The sequence below is a fragment of the Prionailurus bengalensis genome, chromosome A1, assembly GCF_016509475.1.
Source record: "Prionailurus bengalensis isolate Pbe53 chromosome A1, Fcat_Pben_1.1_paternal_pri, whole genome shotgun sequence".
NCBI classification, from domain to species: Eukaryota; Metazoa; Chordata; class Mammalia; order Carnivora; family Felidae; genus Prionailurus; species Prionailurus bengalensis.
The window spans coordinates 45,011,227-45,035,791 of NC_057343.1; the positions used below are offsets into that span (position 1 = coordinate 45,011,227).

A 24,565-nucleotide genomic window follows, 5' to 3' on the forward strand; every position below is an offset into this window, starting at 1 on the left:
TCTGATTCATTGAATTTTTCAGTCTCAAATATTCTTAGGAGAAAGAGAGGTCAGCAAACATACCTGTTTGTTCACATATTATCTCTGACACAAAATACCTCACAAACATTAATTCTCCTCTGTATGCCCTCATAAAGTAAAGGTTGCACATGAAATAAACAAGAACATTTAATATACAAATACATAAGCAGTCATAAATGTTAACCCCATCCCATTTTAGCATATTCATAAACTCTATTTCTGCATAACAATTAACACCTCATGCTGTTTCAGCACCAACTTGGCAGATAATGAGGCTTCTGTATGTTTAAATGTAAATGATCTTACTGACCAAATAACAGGGGACATATATTTCTTTTCCATAAGAAAATCTAGCCAGTAAAAAAACTAAAGCAGGGCTGCAACTGCAATAATTTCCTTTGGAATCAATTAAAAACTTCTTCCTTCAGTAAAAAGAAACATCATCAAACACTTTACTAGAAATCTGATAAATAAAGTCACAGCAGGTCAAGTCACCCCTATTGTCTGCAACATGGTTTACAATGCATGTGTCTTGTGGGAAATCTATTAATGCAGATATAATCCTATAATCCCCATCCGTCAATGTGAGTGCAGTAATGGAGTTCCGTTCAGGGGATCTCAGTCTTGCATAGCAATGCCTTAGATGTTTCAAATAAGCATTTGCTATATAAATGTTGTTGTATGTGGACTGAGGGTCAGTATAGTCGAATTAATCTAAGCTTATAATTATTTTTGAAACTATTTTATAGTATTCCAAATCCATGCAACTGATCTCTCTTAAGTTTCTGTCCACCTTATTTGATGAAACTTGATCATTTCAAACTCAGTGTGAAGACAGCCTCTAAATCCTAACCCTGTTTCCATTCTGCCTTTCCTCAAATATTGGGTGAGACTTTATTCTCCCTTTTTCCTCATTCATAAGTTTACTCTATTATTCATTCATTTATTCAAACATTCAATCAAAACAATATATTTTCAAGTTTTAGGTAAGGGAGACCAATAGCTACTAGCTTTTAAAAAATTAATGTCTCATGAAGATTAGGAATAAATAAGACACATAAAATGTAATAAGTTCTATAACCAATGCAAGGACAAGGCCACATAAAAGCTTAGTAAAAGTTTTTAGGGTGGCTTGGGGATATTTAAGGGAACATTTTACTTGTTACATTTTAGGGTTAAAAATTAAATTAAAATTTTGTGAACACATATGGGAAAAGTAAAAGGCTTGGGTAGAAAGAGAATGATGTGTGAGGGCACAAGGTGGTGAAATTTCATGGAATGGGGTGGAGCTGCAGGTATTGAGTATGGCAGAATAGCAGAGTTATGGGGAAATCTGGTAACAGGACTGGAAAAGTAGGTGGCCACCAGATTATAAATCCAGTGTATGCTAACAGTTTATACTTACTAATGGGGAAATCACTCAAGAATGTTCACCTGGAAATAGATTGAATCACATTTGGATTTAGGGAAGTTAACCACCTAACTTAAGGAAAGTAAATAATAGGGGCATCTGGGTGGCTCAGTTGGTTAAGCATCCGACTTAGGATCAGGTCGTGATCTCACAGTTCATGAGTTTGAGCCCCACATTAGGCTCTGTACTGGTAGCTCAGAGCCAGAGCCTGGAGCCCACTTCAGATTCTGTGTCCCCCTCTTTCTACCCCTCCCCCACTCACACTCTTGTTTCTCTCTCTCTCAAAAGTAAACAAACATTAAATTTATAAAAAATAAAAAACTAAATAATAAAATGCTATTTGATCTCCACTGAAAACCATGATTTAATACAATTTTTATGAAGCTCTAGAACAAGCAAAAACAAACAATATATATTTAGGGATACATACATGTGTGGTAAGTACATGATAAAGGACACATGTATTTAAAACACAAAATTCTTACTGTCCTCAAAAAATAGAATTTACCAATGAAGGAACAACAGGTAGAAAGGATTTCAGGGATTGCACAGGTAGAAGTGTACTTAAGTGTAAGTAAGAAGACGTTTGATTTTTAAGTTACATACCACTATCATGGAAAGTTATTTGAGTGTTATACTTTATAACATTAATATATATTCTAAGTTTTATGTTTTATGAAATAACCCATTTAAGATGAATAAACATTTAAAAATAAAATATTTGAAAACATTTCAAATGAATTAAAATATTACAAAATAAAAAATATGACATTATAATATTGCATTTTAAAATGAATTAGATGGGGAGAAAAAGAAGCTAATTCAACATCTTAAGTAAGAACAGATGAGAGATGTAACAGAGTAGTGAACTCTAGGCAGAAGGGAAGGAGTCGGGTTCAGTAAATGGTAAGAGAGAAAGGAAAAAAGTAATGAGGGCTGCCGCAAAGTTCAAGGTAGGAGGGACTCTAAAGAAGAAAGTGTTCAAGAGAGTTTAACACTGCAGAAAATTGGGAGAGAAAAGTACAACTGGATTTTTTAAACTCCAGGGTGACTGGTCAATTTGGACCATGGCTTGCCTATGTCTTAGTGGAGACTGAATGCATACTGCAATCGGGGTTCAAGAATTTCTACGCTGGAGTTGCTTAGGGGTGATGATCTGGTTTGGAGGGCAAGTGCTAGGGCTCTTGCGTTGATATTGTGAAGACAAACTTTAAATTGTTAAGTGTCAACTACAGATCAATTAAAAATTACATTCTAAGATGCTTTTGTTTATTCTTAAATTACTTTTTGAAATGACAATTTTTTTTATTTTTATTTATTTTTTTTAATATATGAAATTTATTGACAAATTGGTTTCCATACAACACCCAGTGCTCATCCCAAAAGGTGCCCTCCTCAATACCCATCACCCACCCACCCCTCCCTCCCACCCCCCATCAACCCTCAGTTTGTTCTCAGTTTTTAACAGTCTCTTATGCTTTGGCTCTCTCCCACTCTAACCTCTTTTTTTTTTTTTTCCCTTCCCCTCCCCCATGGGTTTCTGTTAAGTTTCTCAGGATCCACATAAGAGTGAAACCATATGGTATCTGTCTTTCTCTGTATGGCTTATTGACATGACAATTTTTAAACAGAATCATCATCATCATCATCTCATTATCATCATCTTCATCATCATCATCATCATCATCATCATCATCACTATTGTTGTTAGTGTTATTATCTTGCTCTTTGAGGTGCTTCTAGGAGGTGCTGATGGGAAGGGAGATGCTCTTATGGCACCAAAATAGTTGAGGAGGAATCAGGATGTAAAGAGGGAGAGTTAGTGAGAGACAATTTAGTGCAATGGTTAAAATTACAGACTTTGAAGCTAGTTCTGCTAATTTGAATTCTGGCTCCATGTATCCATGAATAAGTTACAATTCAGTGAGTTAATTAACTTTTCTTTGACCATAAAGATACTCCCTATCTCATAGCACTGTTAGGAATAAAATAGTTAATATATAATACTTAGAATATTGTATGGCTTGTAGTAATCTGTTATAATTATTAATATTATTTTGGTGAAATTGTGAAGAAATTGTAATTGCTTGTCATTTCTGCTCTCTATGTAGCTAAGAAATATTATGTGACACTTATAAATAAGATACATGAATGACTGTGTATCATTTTAATGTCATATTGGAACATGAAAGTCACCATTGAAGGATTATTTAATTTAATAGAACAATATACCATTGTTTGATTTACCATTCCTATTGATTAGAGCTTAAGTTCTGTGAAATTACATGTTAACTTGCAGAATAATGACAGTTGCAAATAATTTCTGCCCTCTGCAAAAGAGAAACAATAATGTTTAAAGTTTAATGACTTGTAGGACATTAACCAGCTTTGTCTCTATCTTTCAAGTTTATTTCAGCGTTCTCATTCTTAGTAACTTTGGCCTCTTTAAACTAGTTTGCCACCCTGCTGGTACTCTCATTCATGAGAAAATTATATGGCATATGCTCAATATACATTTGTGTGGCTCATGTTTTTACCCATGATTTTTTGTTTGTATTTGCATGATGTTGTAACTTTGGAAAATGCATACCCATTTCTTTATATGTCACTTTTACCTACTTTCCCTTCTTGTATAGGAGCAGTAAACCAGTAAATAAGGTTCAATAACAAGTTTAGTGTTGTTTGAAAATAGGCAATTCTTACCTGGTTATGGAAATATTATTATAATATTTGGGGAGCTTATTTCCTATATCTTAGGAACAGTCAAGCTGCCCCAGTTCTCAGGTAACCATTGTTTCTATATTTTGTTCCAGAATGTAAAGGCCGTGGGCACTTAGCATGCGCTAAAACTTAGATACCTTTCTGCAGCCTGCTCCCCTCTTTATGCCTACTGAATCATTGAAAGGCTCCCATTTTTTCTGTTTATATCACACAGAACCCTATCACTATGAATTTGTTTAATATGGCATGTAGCAAGTTTTCTTTCTTTCTCTGGGTAAGATATTTTTGAATGATTACACCACATGAAACTGAGATCAAACAAGCCCACTAAATTCCTTTCTGTACTTATTCTGTGGACTGCCTATTCTCCATTAGCCAGAGTGTTTTGAGCTGTGAGTGTATAGTGGAGAGAAAGGATAAGACACAGGTGGATAGACGATAAACACATAGTCCTTAATGTCAAGTACCCCCAAATCCCTCGAATGTAACCTCCAGCCAAATTCGATCTTCCCATTATTATTTAAAGGCCTCAGTGCCAACTAAGCTGAGTCATTGCCTTCTCATAGTTAACTATTACAGTAACCCGAAGATTATACTGCAGATGAAGAAGTGGAAAGAGAGAAAAATGGTTTCTTTGGATTGTGTCCATGCAAAAAATAAAAAAAAATGAAAGAAAATACTTAATAAAACAATTCTAATAATAATAGAGGAGGAATGAGATCAAGACGTAGGAGAATTAGTCTTGAATAGTTGGAGGAACTCCTGATATTCTAAGATTAGAAGTAAACTTAAATGTGTTGATAAAAATATAACACTGCCTTTCATTAGCCTGGCACTTTATACTTCTTAAAGTACTTACATATATGGTCCATGCTTGACATTAATTGCATTATTTTACTTAAAGCCAAAATATATACTTTCACCAATTCTGTTTTTAAAAATCACTTTTGAAAAGTTATCTTCACCTCTGCATAATATTTTTATCAATAAAGTGATAAAACAATTGTAGTCTTATAAGTAAAAACTAAGACAATGACACATAGTGGTTACTGCTTGTGCTGCGTGTTCAAATTCAGGGTCTGCAATTCATTAGCTGGGTGGCTTTGGGCAAGATTTTATCTTGTATATTGGTTTTGTCATCTATAAAATGAGAACAACAGTTTTACCTATCTCACACGGATGTTGCACTAATGCATATAAAGCCATTTGTGTCAAGCCCTGGGAAAGTCTCTAATATATAAAGAACTTTTATAACTAAAAAACAAAAACCAAAAAACAAATAGGGGCCTATGGGTGGCTCAGTCAGTAAGCGTCTGATGCTTGATTTTGACAAATTGTGAGACCATGTCCTGCATCAGGCTCTGTGCTGACAGGATGGAGCCTGCTTGGGATTCTCAATCTCTCTCTCCCTCCCTCCCTCCCTCCTCCACTCATCTCTCGTGCTCCCTCTCATTCTCCCTAAAATAAACTTTAAAAAATAAAATTAAAAAGATAACCAACATGATTAAAAATGGGCAGAAGAGCAGAACAGATATTTCTCCAAAGAAAATACAAAAATATCCAATAAGTACATGAAAAGATGTTCAATTTCATTAGGATTAGGGAAACATAAATCAAAAGCACAAAAGATCATTTAACATCCATGAGAGTGGTTATAATCAAGAAGAAAGTTAATAAAAAATTATTGACCCAGATACAGAGAAATTGAAAACTTGGACACTCCTGTAGGGAATGTGAAATGCTGCAGCTACTCTGAAAAACAATCTGGTAGGTCCTCAGAATCTTTAACATAGAAATACTATATAGCCACTTCATTCCTGGTTACATATTCAAAAGAAATGAAAATAGTATGTCCACACAAAAACATGTATGCAAATGTTCATAGAAGTAGTATTCATAATGGTCCCAAAATGTAAACAACTCAGGTGTCCATCAAGTGATGAACAGATACATAAAATGAGGATCTATCCATGTGATGTAATATTATTTGGTAATAAAAAGAAATGAAGTCTAGCACATGCTATAATGTGAACGAATCTTGAAAACATTATACCACACAAAAGAAGTCAGTCGAAAAAGCCTACATATTGTATGATTTCAGTGGGGGGAAGGTGAGTAATAGATACAGGGTTTCTCTATGAAGTGATGGAACTGTTTGAAAGTTGATTATGGTGATGGAGGCAGAATTCTGTGAATATACTAAAGAGCATTGAGTTGGACACGTTAAATTGCTGAATTATATGGTTGGTGAACTATTACCTCAATAATGTTGTTTTTACAAAACATAACATATTTGGAAGCAGGAAAATATTTATCCATTCTTCCACAGTTACTTGTTGGTCCTCTACTGTTATCAGATAATGTTTTACTTGTAGTGCCACTAAGGTCTTATTAATGATAAAATGGCACTTATCCACCTTATCTAGAAATATATTTACATTTCATGGAATTTCAGATTTAACAAGATTTGCAAAATCATGAAGCTGCAAGGAACCATATGGGACCAGTATGATCTGAAATAAACTTTATCATTTTATGGTTAATGAGACAGATCTCACGTGAATTGCTAAAAAACATACAGTTGTATTAAACACTTAAAAAGGCAAGTTTTAAAATTTTCAGTGCAATTTTTTTTTTTGCCTTATACTTTACCTTCTTTTAGTGCTCAAGAAGCATTTAAATCTCACACAGTTTGAGTATTCGGGACATAATGGAAACTTGAAACAAAGTAGTTAAAAAATGAAGTTGTTGGTCAAAAATCAAAGGAGCAGGGGTGGGAACATATTCTGGACTAAAATGAATGAATGAATGAATGAATGAATGAATGAATGAATTAGTTAATGATAAATAAAAGAGTGCAGCCTGGACTTCTAGCCCATGTTTTAAAGAGAAACTTGAGAAATTATCTGGTTTAGTATCTTATCTAATTGGAATTACTTCCACAATTTCTATGGCAAAATTTTGATTATTTTCCTTAAATCCCAGTGGTGTTCTATGCTCTCACAAATTATTTTTAAAATAAACTTCAAGGAAAAAAAATCAAGCTTCAAGAAATGTCAAAAAATCTAAGATATTATTAATTAAAATTTTGTTATAATATTTAATGTTAATAATATGATATGCTAATATATTTGTACAAAATATTATTTTAGTCATAGTTTGGATTAAAACAATAATAGCAACAAAACTAATACTTGGAGGGAATTATGTAACTTTCAAAATCTAATTTTGCTACACATTATATTGGCTTTTAAAAATAAGACAAAGGGCACTGTAGATTACTATATAGTTTTTGTTCTTCAGTCAACAAGATAAACCGATTCCCTGCTAATATTTGGTATCGGAGAATACCATTGAATGAAGAGTTGATGGTTGGCCTATGTTATTCTATTCACCCAAGCTGATTCTTGGAGTTGGTAAGTTTTTCAACTGTTGATCTTTCAGAAAATTCCTTTTATTTTGGCCCAGGACCTAAGGCTTCAGTGATTCCTGTTTTTATTGTCCAGGTTGCCAAAAGATACATTTACTATGAGAAGTTTAAAGATCTTGGTGTTTTTTAACTTATGTTTCTTACCAAGTTTTATTTGTACTAAGCTGGAATATTTCACTCATATTTCTCGCTCCTTGAAATAAAATAAAGAAATAATTCTCAAGGCATTTTATGACTTCAAAAGTAAAAGAGAGTGTCAATTTACTGTGATGAATTTCAAGTGAGCTCCTCCAACTGTCCACTTTTGATTTTAAATGATCTAGTAAAATAATATTCTTTCCTAAGTCAAGTGATGTTTCAGTCTGCTGACAACTAAACCATCGCAAATCTCTAAAGGCTTTTTACCTGTGAAAGCACACTATTCAAACACCTACCACATCATTGGTTACTTAAAAACCAACCTTCAGAGTCTTTGATAAAAGTTAGGATTTTCAAGTTTTCAATATTTAACAATTTCCTTCTCCATAATCTTTCTGAATAATTGAGTAAATGCACTTGCCACATTCTACTTCCAAAGGGGAAGAAAGTATATTACTGCATCTTAAAGTGCTGTCAGAATATATGACAAACTTTATTGAGGAAGACACTATCCTAATTGCTGTCTATATTTTCTTTATGCTTTTTCTCATTCTATAAAAATATATAAATTTTAACTTATAAAAGTTTAAAATGTAGAAGTTATGATAATGATGACCATAATATAAGTATATATATATGATCTGCGAAAAATGTAGATTTTCAAAACAGTGTAAACTAGGGTTATCATAGAGTTTACTACTCAAAAATAAAACCTTTCTGGGGCGCCTGGGTGGTGCAGTCGGTTAAACGTCCGACTTCAGCCAGGTCACGATCTCGCGGTCCGCGAGTTCGAGCCCCGCGTCAGGCTCTGGGCTGATGGCTCAGAGCCTGGAGCCTGTTTCCGATTCTGTGTCTCCCTCTCTCTCTGCCCCTCCCCCGTTCATGCTCTGTCTCTCTCTGTCCCAAAAATACATAAACGTTGAAAAAAAATTAAAAAAAAAATAAAACCTTTCTTCTGAATTAATATATGCAGTCAATGTTCATACAGATGTCTATTTGTGCATGCAAATTTATGCATATATGTCCTAATCAGCAATTACATATAATAAAACCTAATTTTAACTTCATCAATTTTCTTCAATTGCAATATATTTATTTGAAAATTATCTTCTTCTACATTTTATGTTATGCTCTGTCTCCTCCTCATTTTGTTACCCTCATTTTTCCTTATCCATATACCAGAAGTAAAAATAGAAACACTACTTTATAAATTTATGATCAGCCTTTTTTCCTTTCCAATAAAACTAGAGAAGAACCTGAATTCCATCTCTATCCATATATTTGGAAACTTCTTAATATTCTTTTAACTTATATCCAATTAAAATGCAAATTGTCTTTAACAAAGGTTTAGAATAGTATAATATCTTGTTGGAACATTTACTCCGTCTTTAATAAATCTGCTTAGATTTGGTATTGATGAAATAGTCCATTTTGCTGTGAAAGTCTACCCTTCATTATTTCCAGAAAAACCTTTTCACTGATTGTAAGTTATGTAACTCTAATATCATATTTCAAATTATTAATATTTGAAATTATTCATTTATCCTTTCTTGCAAATATCATTTATCATGTATCTAAAATGAGAAAGGTATGGGCCGCCTGGGTGACTCAGTTGGTAAAGCATACAACTCTTTATCTTGAGGTTGTAAATTTGAGCCCCATGTTGGGTGTAGAGATTATTTAAAAATAAAATCTTTAGGAAAATAAAAATAAAATGAGAAAGGTGCTATATGCTGAGAACTAAGAATGTAGCAGTGAATAAGTCAGATGTAGTTTGTTACCTTGTGGAACATGTAATCCAGCTCTCTGCATAATATTATACATTTAGACTAACTTGGAGTCTGAGAGGAACACCTGATACTCTGTAAGAAGTTACTTTTTTCTTAAATTTTTCTGGTTGTACATTTCTAAAAGCACTCTTTTTAGGAAATGATCAGCCCCATCTCAACTCTACCCTACATACAAAGGACAGACTGAGTTTCCCCTCAAGCAAAGATAGATGTATCATGTAACATGTATCATCTGATGAACTATAATCGATACCTTTACCTTTTATTCCTCTTTAAAAACTTACTATTAAAGATCTTTAAGTACAAGTATAGTCCTAACTGAAAAATGACAGTGAAAGAAAAATCTAAAAGAGAACTGTAAAAAGAAATTAGTTTCATAGTATGTGATTCATTACCTCATCAGAAAATATAAATATTTTACATTAGTTCATGAGGTGCAAATTATGATAATAGAGTGAAACTTTATTTACACATAAAAATCAGAATTTTTTTCACTTGAACAAAAGCATATTATTGATTTCATTTGTTGAAGAACCGTGCTTTGCAAACTTCAAAGGGCACTGTACCCAAAATGTTTCTGGCTTTCCTTTCTGCTGACATCACATTAGAAGCTCTTTTAGGACTATTCTAATAATGTAAGAATATTACTTGTTCCAGAAGGGAATTCTATAGATTAAGTGATTGAAATAATTAAACACTTGAGGACTACTTACAAGTTACATGAAAAAATCTTTTGTATGTGTATTTATAGGATATTTTGTAACATTAGTTCCTTCTCGATACTTTGTTAGTTCTACTGTTGTTACAGCATCAGCTCAACATACAGCAACGCCAGAAACATTTGTATCTGCTGACAATAAAGAAGACCTAATACATTTTTAATCCTAGATTCTGCATGTATGTGTGTGTGTGTGTGTTTGTGTGTGTATTTGATTTTATACAGCTATGCACTGTATCTTTGTGTTTTAGAAATAGCTCAGTATGAGAAATAAAAATAAAATTAAAATATGCAAATGAAATCATCTTTAAAATGAATAGAATACTTCTCAAGTAGAGGAATATTATAATTATATTCAACATCATCAACATCAAGAAAGCAGAAGGATATGTTTCTTAAAATAGAATGTTCTTCAGTTTGGATATAAAAACCTAAAATGGAAACATATCTGAAGAATATCTGAATAGAAGAAATGGACGGTATCTAAAATGGACCCTTAAGAGGCTTATAATTTTCATTTGGTACTCTGCAATAATGCTTAATTAGTCTTTGAAACTGTCATAAATGCACATTTAATTGTGGTTATTTTATGAACCCTAACAATTACAAAGTTCTATGTAGTCAAACTGCAATCACATGAGTGAATAATTATGTGTTATAATGCTACTATTTATTATACATCTCTATCAGTTTATCCAGTGTCATATGAATATCCTGTTCACACATGACACTGAACACAAAAGTCAGTTTTTTAAAACTTCCACTGAAATCAGCTTCCGGTCTTAGCTAGTAGACTTGGTTGTACCAGTAACTGTGATTTAGGACACAAATAAATACCTGTAAAGAGTTGTGAGCCTAATTTAGGCACAGAGGAAGTAAAGAGAAGCAAAAACTAAAATAGGAAGTTCATGTCTGTGCAAGCTTCCACCTGCTTCCTTATTACTTGTCATCGAAGCCACTCAATGTATCCAACCTTCATTTCTTATCAATTTACAAAGAAATGCTGAAAGTCAAAGTTTGCTCATTTTCAACCTGACAATTGTATATTAACTTAAACTCACTACTCAGACCATGTATTACTCAGATACTGAAAAAGAGTAACATGAAGTAATGAATGACATTTTTAGAAAGATAACTTTCAACACACATTTTAGTACTAATATATCACATAATAATCCTGGGGATAATACGGGTGAAGGGAACTTTGTTTTGATGACTTAGAAAAGAAAAGCAATTTAAAATTAAATTCCAAAAAAATTGAATTAAAAAAATTAAATTAAATTAAATTCCTTGGATTCCCCCAAAGAAAACTCTAACTAATGGATTATTAGAAGAGTTATCAGTAATGATTTAAAAAAGAGCATGCTTCTAGCTAGAAACCATGAGAAATGTCAGGTATTTCAAAACCATGAACAGAAACCGCATAAATAAGGTTGGTTCTTTCTGTCTGGAATTGCTCTAATGGCTCTGAAGCACAAGTGAATGATGTATAGGATTTTTGAGGACCAGACGGAAAGGGCAGCCATTCTCACACTGACTTGGCAGGGCTCTATGCTGCAGTGCTGAGACGTCTATCTTCCAAGGCTATTTATTGAACATGGTAGCCTTTGATCAGTCCTATTGCCACACTTCTGCCCCTAGCATAAACATCGGGAAATGCTGTAAGCCGTGATGGTAGCACTGAGCAGAAAGTGAGTGACATGAACAGGGAAACGAAAACAAAACAAAACAAAAACAAAAACTGAGGAACAAAATGTTCATGGCGTTCTGTACTCTCATCTATATTTTAAGTTTACAATATCCATTTGTCTAAAGTAATCCATGTTTTGAAGTGTTCTGGACATCAGAAATCTAATTTGATTTAATGAAGAAAATTCAATTGCTGTGTAGTCATTAGCGTATTAGAGCATCTAATTTCTTTTTTTTTTTAATTTTTTTAACGTTTTTATTTATTTTTGAGACAGGGAGAGACAGAGCATGAACAGGGGAGGGTCAGAGAGAGGGAGACACAGAATCTGAAACAGGGGCTCGAACTCACAGACTGTGAGATTGTGACCCGAGCTGAAGTCAGACGCTCAACCGACTGAGCCACCCAGGCGCCCCTAGAGCATCTAATTTCTAGTTAGTACTGGCTTAAATCTCCGTTCTAGCATGGTCTTTCTATTGTTCTTCAGGAAATTATTGAACATCCCTGAGTCATTTTTAGAATGGAGATTATGCATATGTAGCAGGGGTTCTGAAAGGATTAAATTAACTAAGCATGCTTCACCCTAGAACAATGCTTGATATGTACTATATACACTTAACTTGTATACCTCCAGCACCAGCAGTGGGAAGCTTTGCTACCAGACACAATGGCAGAAGTTAGAGTTACCTGACTTTCTCTTTTTCTTTCTCACTCACCCAATATGTGTGTGAGTGTACACATATAGGTCTCTATAGAATGCCAGTCTTTATTCTTAGTTTCTTTTCTGGCCTCTTCCTCACGGCAGTCAGGCAACTAGTCTTTAAATTTAATCTCGGCTTTTACTTGCTTAAGAATGTTTTCAATGATATACCATTATACTCGATATAAAAACCCAAATCCTTAACAAATTCTCAATAACCTTGGAAAATCGGCTCTGCCTAAAACTCCAGCCTCATCATCCACCTCTCTTCCTTTCTGCCTGACTATTCAATCACATTTGAATTTCCCAAAACAGAATAAGCTCCTTCCCACCTCAGGTCACTGGCACATCATGAATGTTCTTTAGCCAACATTTCACCTGATGAATTCTGCCTCATCCTTTACAACTCCATATAAGGCATCACTCGTTTAACAAGGCTTTGTCTCTTTCACTGTCCCATAGCATCTTACCACTATCCTTTGTAGCAGTTACCATATGTATGCATGATGCAAATATATATGCATGTATATAAATGTCATATAGGAATAATTTATTTGCACTAAGTATCTTCATTTTTATTCTAAGGGCAAACTATGTCTATTTTAGCTACCATAGTATGCCCAATGTGATCTATAGTCTGGGTACAAAATATTCAGTAGTCACTCTGTCACTATTCAATCAACAATAAATGCTATGCACTTAAGGTATATAAGTTTAATAAAAAATGATAACAAGAAGCTACCACAGTAATGGAAGAGAAGAAAACACAGTAACAAAATCAAAAATATAAAGCCAGAAACTAATAACTACACTAAAGGATATAAAACAGTGTGAGGGTGTAGAGAGTTTTGAAGGCAGTGCCACATTATATAAAATATTCAGAGATGAGAACTCTGTGGAAGTGACATTTGAGCAGACATCTGAACAAGGCAGAGGAGAAAAGGATATAAATACTTGGTAGAACCGTGTTTCTGGCAGAGGGAAGCAAGAGCAAACACAAAGGTCATCAGGTGAAAGGTCCTTAGGTGAGATGCTTGATGTAATTAAAAGGCAGTACAAAGACCAGTGTGGTTGAAAGTGTATGAACAGAGAAAATATGGTAAGAAATGGAACTGAAAAGAAAATTAGAGGAAAACTATGTGTGTTCTTGAATGACTGAATTCATGAGTGGGGAAAGTCGCAATCCTAAAAGAATATCCAAAGGGAATATGTTAGTATATTACCATTTACTAGATACTTCATCAGGACAAAATAAATTTCAACACATAATGCTTATTCTGTCATAAAGGATTTTGCAGTGCAGTTGTGAAGACCAGTCACAAACACAGAAAAGGTCACTGATTGCATAAGGAAATTTATGACGATGTCACATAATCCTAAATAAGGGAACCCTAAGATTTCAAAGGAGAGAAAGAATGCCATGGAAAGGTTTTTTTTAAAAGATTTTTTTGTTTATTTTTAAGAGGGAGAGACAGAAAGAAAGCATGAGCAAAAGTGAGACAGAGACAAAGGGAGAAAAGAACCCCAAGCAAGGTTCTATGCTGCCAGCACAGGGCCCAATGTGGGGCTCAAACTCACGAATCATGAGATCAAGACCTGAGTCGAAACTAAGAATCAGACGCTTAACCGACAGAGCCACCCACGCTCCCACCATGAAAAGTTTTAAGATGTTTCTTAGGCATGAATGAACTTAAACTGGAAACTGAGGGGTTATTTAGAATTATATTCCAGAGATTCCAGGCCAGAGACATTATCATGAGTGAAGTACAAGTGAAGGGAATTCACAGCACATGTTTAGGAGGAGGGAGGTCAGGTCTGCTTATTTTTGAGGAAAAATGCCCAGGTAATGGTTTAGAAGTTAGCTAAGGAGGACTATGCATATCAAAACTGTGTGAATCCGCTATTTTGAGGTAAAAAAATGTTGGATGAGGAAAACATGCCAATCTATTCAATGTAAGAAACATTGTGGATAGTGAATTGACAGTACTGTGCAAGTGAAGGTCAGAGAATTCATGTTAATGGTCTCAACCTTCAGTTCTATGTGAATTGTCTTCAAAAGCACTCAGCAAAGGCACTCCATTTCTCAAGAACCTCCAGAAGGCACCCATCAACTGACTCAGTCTACAGTTGTGAAGTAAATCTCTTTCAAAGGCTTGCTAAGAAGTTATTTCAAGTTTCCATTTGTCCACCTCTCTGCTTTTAACTGCTTGTGAAGTTGTACCTTCCACCTCTTATCTCCCATAGCTTACACGGATGCCCGTTATTGACAAACTCTAACCCAGAACCAAAAGGAGAGAGTATTTCAGAGAAACGCAGTTCCAGGAGTCCCTGAAAAGGCAAGATGACCTTGGAGGGAAGTGGCAGTGATGATTAGTGGAAATAGACAACCCAGCAGAGAAAGAAAGGTCAGATGACTGAAGTAGACCTTTGGACTTTCCATTCATCTTTGCACAAAGCAAATTAATCTTAGTATTATTCTTTCATATAACATTTAATTTGAACAGAAGATTATACCACTAAGATGGAACACAATGAGGAACATTTATACAACACTATTAGACACAAACCTATTTTGCCAAATATGTGAAAATAGCTATTTTTATGCCCTACTGTAATTCAGCTATACACACCAAATTTTTTTCAATATCTCTTCATATGACATGAGTATAGAATCATGCTATTCTTGATATTCTCATCTGTTTCTATTTGTCACTCTAATGATTTTAAATTATGATTTTCAAAATTAAGCACAACTCTCATAATGAACTCTAATAGTTAGAGGGGGCACATTTCCTTCAATTATTTTGTTGCTGTCTGGATATTCATGCAGCCAAAGTTTAAATTAATGTTTTAGAATTAGTTTCACACTTCTGCCTAATATGGAACTTGCAATCAAAATTTTCCAGTAGCTTGCACATGAACCACTGCCAAGCTGGGTCACCTTCCTGAATAGATTTTAGAATTATCCACACAAAATCAATAGTTGAAGCCAAATACAGAGGTGAAATTTCCAAAGGAAAGTTACCAAATGATATAAATGGCAAAAGCATATAACCAGCACAGTAAGATCTGGATGTTCAAGGTCACGTTGATATCTAAAACTTTCAGCAAGGAAATAGAAACTTATGGAAAAATGTTACTTATAAAATAAACAAATAAATAATAGATCCAATAAAGAATTTAGTCCCAGATGTACTAGAAAAAGTAGTATGATTTGCTATTAAAGCAACTAAAAAAAGATAACATAATGGGCTTGTTCTTAAAGCACAGATTGAATAGATTGAAGACATATGCAAGATTGAACAAGGATCAGAAGTAAAGATGTGGTGAGAATTATAATACTAGATGTAAAACACTCATTTGAAAGTGTTAGAAATGAGAGAAAACAGTAATGTAGGACCAATAGTTCAGTAAATTTTATTCACTAAAAATAGTAACCCATGAGCATCGAGAATATTGGAGCTTCATGTTCCCAAAAGAATATGAAATCATGTTTGAAATCACGAAATTAAATTTCAACCTACATGACACAATACATAATCCATTCATAGTCTCAAAAATAAATTAAGATAGAGATGTTTAGAATGTTGAGTATATTAACAAAATTTGTGTAAATTTCAGGTTTAAATATATTTTACTAAAGAATATACATTTTAAACTGTCTAAAGAAAAAATATTGTTAATATTGTGTGATAAATTGTGGAGCAGTCCAAGCAGCTGCAAGAAAAACATCTTTATTACTAAATTAATAATTTCAAACTAGACCAGAAGGGACCATTATCCCTCTGGATATGGACACATATTGTTCTTCGGCTTAGCTACGCCAAGAACTCCTAATTGTAATGAAATGTGCATAATTAAATGACTGCAGTTGGACTTTGATATTTTGGTTGATGAAGTGTTTGTTTACATTGATTTTATATGGTTCATATCATTTCAATAGTGATACTATGCCTTGTCATGGAATATTTCAAAGGAAAATTTTGACAATAGAATCACAGAGCATGTATCTCTTTCTTTTTATTTGTATATTTTCATTTAATTTACCACTCGGCTTAAAGGATTAAAGAAGAAAAATAAAATAATATTGAAATTCTGTATAAGAATAACAATCAGAAGACTTTTAAATGGCTGACAGTCATTAGTGATTTGAAAAGATGTTGAATCTTAAAAGAAGAACTTTTTCATAAGTAGCAAGTACAAAGCTTAATCAGATTTACCTCATATAAATTCTTTCCTTGAGTTGAAAGGGAAAGTTCTATACTTTACAATTGGTTGTTTCAATAATTACAATCAAATCATTAGTAATGTTAATAGTGACAATAACAAAATTGGCTAGCATTTTCTAGAGGGCTTACTATATGCCAGACACTAGAATAAGAGCTTTTAGAATGTTCTGTCTAGGGTATGAAATATGATCAGTGTGAATTGTTGTAGCTGATTATTCTATTCTAGAATGGAGATAACATAAAAAAATCTCACACCACAAAGTTCACACATTTAAAGTGTACAATTCAAGTGATTTTTGGTATCTCTATAAAGATGTTAAAATACATATATATAGAAAAAATGAGAAAAATATAGACTTAAATTACTTTATGAGTATTTACTGACTGATATTCACTCAGTTTAAACCCATCATTAAAATGGTAAAGAGGGGCGCCTGGGTGGCTCAGTCGATTGAGCGTCCGACTTTGGCTCAGATCATGATCTCACAGTTTGTGAGTTTGAGCCCCGCATGAGGCCCTGTGCTGACCTCTTGCTGAGAGCCTAGAGCCTGCTTCAGATTCTGTGTCTCCTTCTCTCTCTGCCCCTCCCCTGCTCACGCTTTGTCTCACTCTGTTTCTCAAAATTAAATCAATGTAATAAATAAATAAATAAATAAATAAATAAAATGGTAAAGAAAGTCAAAGTTCTTGAAAAAATAGATCAGTTCATTTATACATCTAAATATTTTCCCTTACTATAGAAGTTTGCAGAGGTTCTGAAATCCAGTATGTACTATGCCAATAAATACTTTATAATATATACTTTAAGTAATGATATTTTCCCTGGACAAATCATACAGGCAGAGGCATACCAAATATAATGTGCTATAATGAAAATGCATTTGGCAGCTTGGGCTGCTATAACACAATACTATTGCCTGGGTAGCTTAAAGAACAGGAATTTATTTCCCATATTCAGGAGTTGGGAAGTCTAAGATGAAGGTGTAGACTGATTTGAGTTCCTGGTGAGGGCTCTCTTCATGGTTTATAGGAGGTCACCTTCTTACTGTTCCCTCACAAGGTAGAGAGAGAGAAGAGGCAAATTCTCTGGTATCTCTCCTTATAAGGGCACTAATCTCATCATGAGGGACCCACTCTTAGGACTTCTTCTAAACCTAATTACAACCAAAAGTCCCTATCTCCAAGAACCGTCAGGGTAGGCTTCAACATTGAATTTTGGATGATACAACTTATTCCATAGTAGAAATGTTGTAAGAAAAAGGCAAAAAAAAAGTTGCTTTTTTTTTTCTTTTTTGTGGTACAGACTGGTAGCTCTTCATCAGAAAGAAAAGAAGAAAAAAGGGGCAGCTGTGGAAGTAGGTTTAAAAAGAGATATGACAGGAGTACTAAGAAAGATTAAACAATTTTAAAATCTTAAATAGTCTATAGTTGCTTTATGGTTTTATTTATGATTTATACACAATGTAGAAATAAGTCCATTAAGAACAGATTTTTTTTGCTTTGATATTATAAAATTCGATGTAGTACATTGTGCCCCATAATAGAAATGTGCCCAAGCCCATATAAAACTCATTTGAAACATAAAAAAGTCATTCAATGCAATGATAGCAATTGTTTTAACCTCTGATAATACAGCTATGCCTCTATTATGAAAATAGTACATTTCCTTACCATTGTGTAGCTGTGGGCCACCTTCATTAATTCAATGCATCCTTGAGCATCTGCGAAGGCTCGGATCCCCAAACAGTTGGATGGGTGCAACAGCTTCATGAGGAAGTGGCAGCACACTTCTACTACTTGAGGGAGCTGAAGAAGGCACGCTGCAGCAAGAAGGTTTTCAATGGTGTCTTCCTTTAACTCCAAGCAACCTAAACATTAAGTGAACAGAATCACGAAACTGTTTAGAACGATAACTTGCATGTCTCACCTCACGTAACATTCAAAATCTTCTAGTATGTACAAATGCCTTGTCAACTAAAATGTCTGTATCCACTTCAGCAGGAATTATGGTTGTTCCTTTTGTTGTGAATTAAGGAAAAAAAGGAGGCACAAGAAAGTTTCACAAAAACATGTCTAGAAGCTTAGGAGAGCAAAAATTTATGAAGTTTCTGACAATACACTTGTGTATATTAGTATGAAGCACCTATATGTGGATAATGAATACATGTATATGTACATGTCTTATACATACCTGTGTTGTAGATTGCTAATACTGTTTTTAACTCACTGTACCCATGGTTATAGTTTTCTGTAATTTTTCTTTCCGTTTAGTCAGTTCTCTTAACCTCAGAAAATGAGCTCTTGAGTATTTCCTCTTTTTTCTAACTACTGGAATAATTTATTAAAGAATTGGACTTTTTGTGGAATGTTTGTAAAACATTCCTGTGAAGCCTTCTGGGCTTAACTATTTGGGGTTAGGTTTTGTTTGGCAACTCAACACATCTTTAATAGGTTTACTTCCATTCAGATTTTCTATGTGTCACTCAGGATCGAGTGAGTATTTCTAAGTCATACAAACGGCCTATTCCATCTTAGTTTTTGTGGCACTGACTGTTACTCTTCACTAGAAATAGCTTCACGCGGGGTGTCTGGGTGGCTCAGTCAGTTGGGCGGCCGACTTCGGCTCAGGTCATGATCTCGCGGTCCGTGAGTTCAAGCCCCGCATCGGGCTCTGTGCTGACAGCTCAGAGCCTGGAGCCTGTTTCGGATTCTATGTCTCCCTCTCTCTGACCCTCCCCCATTCGTGCTCTGTCTCTCTCTCTATCTCAAAGATAAATAAATGTTAAAAAATTTTTTTAAATAAAAAAAAAAAAAAGAAATAGCTTCACGCATTTTCCTGAACACAGGACCAGGCCACATGATAACATCAGGATACATGTCAATGGACTAGGTGTAGAGGGATGTTGGTTACTACCACACCAAGGTATTTATGACTTGATTGTGCTCCATCCATGGTCTCTTTCTCTTCTACCAGCAAAGTAAAGATGGCATAAAACCTTGGTGGATGGAGGATGCACATGGTGTAAGGAGCCTGTGTGCCTGAATCTATACCAAAAACTATTAGTTTCAAATAATAACTCAATATTTAAGCTAATAATACTCAATAAACTCAAGTACTCAACTGTATATAATTTTATTGGTTTATTGGTTTTATTGATCCTTGCAGTCTAATCTACTCTAAATTTTTAAAATTATTTTGAGTTTATTTTATTTATTTTGAAAGAGAGAGAGAGCACAAGTTGGGGAGGGCCAGAGAGGAGGAGAGAGAATCCCAAGCAGGCTCTGCACCATCAGAACAGAGCCTGATGTGGGGCTCAAACTCACAAATCATGACATCATGACCTGGGCTGAGATCAAGAGTCAGATGCTTAATTGACTGTGCTACCCACGTGTCCCCAGTCTACTCTAAATTGCAGTTTTAATTTTATTTTAATTAGTGTATGCCTATAATTATTGGAAATTTTTCATGCCATAGATTGTTTATTTTTACTGTCATTCTTATTTTGTTAAATTAACCTATATTTTCAGTGGATTGTTTAATCATTTCAGAGAATCAACTTTGGTGGGTCTCGTTAATGCATAATATAGAGTAATGGTAATGGACGTGAGTTTTTTTAGAATTATTTTTATTAATTTTGCTTAGAGATTTTTGGCTTTGCTAAATATGAAAGTTCTGGAAAAGTATTGCCTATTTTTATTGAAATGGTTTTTCCTCCTTACCTTTGCTTCTCCAATTTTCCCTTAGAGACTATTATCAAGGGCTTTGTATTGATCAAATCATTCTCTCCTCCCTATCTGTAGTTTCTTTATATATTCCATTCACTGATTATGTCCCCAATATATTTAATATTTCATTTAAACCTGATATGTAAAACTTTACAAATATTTCTTATTTACTTCTAGAAGTTCTCTCCATGAGAATTATTTGTATTAAAATTTATAATATTTTTATATCTACCTTTAATCCATGGATACTTATTTGGTATATCTAATATCCTGCTTAACCCTAACTTACTAAAAATTTAAATAACTTTTAATTGTAGAAATTCTACAGATGGGAATCACTCATTTCACAGAATTTTTAATTAATTCATAAACATTAATTTTTAATCCTAAGTTTTAATAATGTCATTCTTTTTCTTTGATTATGGATTCATTTTATTTCTACTGTTCTGTCTTTATTTTTTTATGTTTATTCATTTTTGAGAGAGAGACAGACACAGGGTGTGAGTGGGGGAGGGTCAGAGAGAGAGGGAGACGCAGAATTTGAAGCAGGCTCCAGGTTCTGAGCTGTCAGCACAGAGCCTGATAGGGAGCTCGAACTCACAAACTGTGAGATCATGACCTGAGCTGAAGTCGGCCGCTTAACTGCTTAACTGACTGAGCCACCCAGGCGCCCCTCTACTGTTCTGTCTTTATGTAACTTTACCACCTTTAGTTTTAATTATTATTACCCAAAAATAAGTATCTGTGTTCTACATTTAATAGCAAAATTTTGAGAATTTTAGATATCTTTCTGAGAAAATGTTCTAAATTTTCTAAATTTGAATGTTCTAAATTTTCTAAATTTGAATGTTCTAAATTTGACTGAGGTTTGAATTATCCAAACAAGTTTTATTTATATGGTTCTTTTACTTTTGCCTCAGTAAGACCTATATTGCATCCTCTTATATTCAATGATAGTTATTAGTCCCTATATAAAGGGGATATTTTAATTCATTTGTGCACTTGGAAGACAGGCTACATGAAATTTGAAACTCAAACACAAACTTATATGAATAAAATAACTGATGAACTTTTTCTTTCTTTTCTTTCTTTCTTTCTTTCTTTCTTTCTTTTTCATTTTCTTTTTCTTTTTGAGAGAGAGAGAGAGAGAGAGAGAGAGAGAGAGTGCATGGGCAGGAGAGAGGGACAGAGAGAATCTCAAGCAGACTCCACACTGACCATGCAGCTGGATCCCATGACCCTGGGATTGTGACCTAAGCCAAAACAAAGAGTGACACTCTCAACTGACTAGGAAACCCAGACACCCTAACTTTCATTATTAATATTCTATCATCTAATTGAAATTTAAGTGTGTATTCTTGCTAGCTAGAATTTATTTTCTAACTTTATGATGCTACAGAAAACTTTTTTTTATTTTTCTTTTTTTTCATCTAGCATGTTAGAAAAGTTGTCTACTTTCAAAAATTCATCTTTCAAGGACAGAATATTTATTAAGAAAGATCTTTATAAATAGACTGCCTTTATCTTTTTCCAAACCAAAGTTTTTTATTCTGGATTTTTTTTAACCTATAGTAATTTGTTAAGAATAGTACAATAAACACCCATATACTCTTTATCTAGCCTCCCCAAATGTTAACATTTTGCCATATTTTTCTGCGTGTGTGTGTGTGTGTGTGTGTATTTATGCTATAGCTACTCAATTACTGGATTATTCCAAACATTATACTTCACCCCTAAATACTTAAGCCTGTGTCTCCAAGAACAACGGTGTTCTCCTACATAACTACAATGTAATTTTTACACATATGAAATTGATAATATTACTAGTATTTACTATGATGCATATTTCCCCAAATGTCCAAATAATATGCTTTATAGATTTTAGTTTTAAATTCAGGATCTAATTAGGGCTTACACATCATATTTATTTGTAATGTCCTTTTAGTCTCCTTTAACTTATATTAGTTTTCCAGCCATTTTGTCATTCATGACATTTATAACAATAGTGAAAATTCCAGACTAGTTGTTATGTAGAATTTCCCCAGTTGTGTTAGTCATAGTATATCACCACGATTAAACCTAGCTGAAATCTTTTTTTGGCAGGGACATCATATAGGTGATATTGTACCCTTTCCAGTGCCTCTTATAGGGAGGTTCATTACGTATGTCTCATCATGGATGATGTTATTTCGTAGCTTGTTTAAGTCAATGTCTGCTAGATTTCTTCATTTTAAAGAATTTTTTCCTTTATAATTAGTAAATAATCTGTTGGGTGAGGGATATCTTTGCTTTCAAACATGACATTTCACCTATAACTTAACATGTTTAATAGTTAAAGAGTTTTATGTTTTATTTATGAGTGTCATGGAAAGAATAAGACAGAACAGGAATCTAAAGCATGCTTCCAAATGTTGCAAGGGATTTGATGAGGAAAGAAAAAAAAAGCACATAAACTGGAAACAATAAATTGAAAGGAACAAGGTATGGGAGAAAAATTAAAATACTTTTTATTATATATTAATTTCCAATTGAATTAGCTACCTAAAGTTTAATTTTAATTATAAAATAGGGACATTATCAATAACAAAATTTAGAAATAGTTATTTTTAAACTTACAAGATTTTAACAAATTTACAGGGTTCCTATTATTTGGATATTATCAACTAGTAGAACATTGAGTATCATAGGTCAATTTGGCAGAGGAGACATTTGTCAATACAGTTCTTCGAGGTGTTTATATTTCACAATATCATTCAATAATAATGTCAAACAAAATATTCATCTGAAGTTGAAGGATTCAGACAAGCTCAAATTATTTTAAGATTATCATGTCAGTGTAGTTATTGATATATATTTTAAGGTTTGTGAATATTGTAGTAAGCACAAGAATAAAGTATTCTACAGGTCATAGACACCTGTACTTTATAGATTTTGAATGATTTATGAAATGTGTACCTTTACTTGTTAAAATAAAAATATGAAATATAGAGGAGATAACATGAATACATTAAAATATATTATTATTTATAATTGATCATATGCATAACAGCTTTTTATAACATGTATATCTTTAAAACATCATCATGATTTAAGAACTGTAGAGGAATTTTACCTAAAATTTTTCATTAAGATTGCCAAGATATGGATATATGCTTCCTAGGATGGATCCTATGAAAATCAGATAAAAGAGATAAATGAAAGTAGCATGGCTTTTATAGATTCCATTTATTATGACCTCAGTACATTTGGAGAATGACTTCCTTTAATTTTATCTAATTGTTTTCAACAGCACTTATGAGGAGAAAATTCACACAATAGACCTGACCTACTATTTTTGAAAAGGCCTGCTTGTTAAGATTTGACCTTGACTGGTGTCTGAAAATGTACATTTCAAAGGGGTTCCTACCATTAACTAATACAAATTGCTCTCTGTACCTAAACTGTCTGTATAAACAATACGGTTTATGCTAAACACTTGCTTTCCTTCTGAGAATCTTGAATTTTGGTGCATGTCAAGCAGAGGCTGCCTATGTGATCAGTCCCCCCCAAAAACCCAGAAGACTGATTTTCTAATAAATCTCTCTGGTTGGAAACAATTCACATGCTTTGTCACAACTCATTGAAGAGGATTAGGTTTGTTGGGTGTAGATGAAGTTGAAGATACACTGTGACTTTTGTCTGGAAAACAGAATATTGTTAACATTTCAATTCATCCCAAATTAAACTATATGTTTATAATAATCATACTCAGAATCTCAGCAAACTTTTTGTAGAAATGAGAGAACTTATTCTAAAAATTCATATGCAAATGCAATGGCCTGGAATAACCAAAATAATTTTGAAAAAGAACAAAGTAGGAGAAATAATGCTACCAGATTTTAAGACTTCTTACAAAGCTACAGTAATCAAAACTGATTGGTACTTGTCTAAATATATACAGAACAATGGAAAAGAATAGAATCCAGAATTAGAACCACTCATAAAAAATAACTAG

At 33.5% G+C, this 24,565-nt stretch overlaps 1 protein-coding gene across 1 annotated transcript in view; it reads right to left on the bottom strand.

Annotated features, from left to right (window-relative positions):
• The window catches only part of KLHL1 (kelch like family member 1), a 367,352-nt gene that overhangs the window by 182,353 nt on the left and 160,434 nt on the right, over positions 1 to 24,565 (bottom strand). Inside the window, exon 4 of the mRNA XM_043580333.1 lies at positions 18,517 to 18,713. Within this exon, the coding sequence (XP_043436268.1) occupies positions 18,517 to 18,713 (197 nt within the window). The remainder of the gene's footprint in view (positions 1 to 18,516; positions 18,714 to 24,565) is intronic.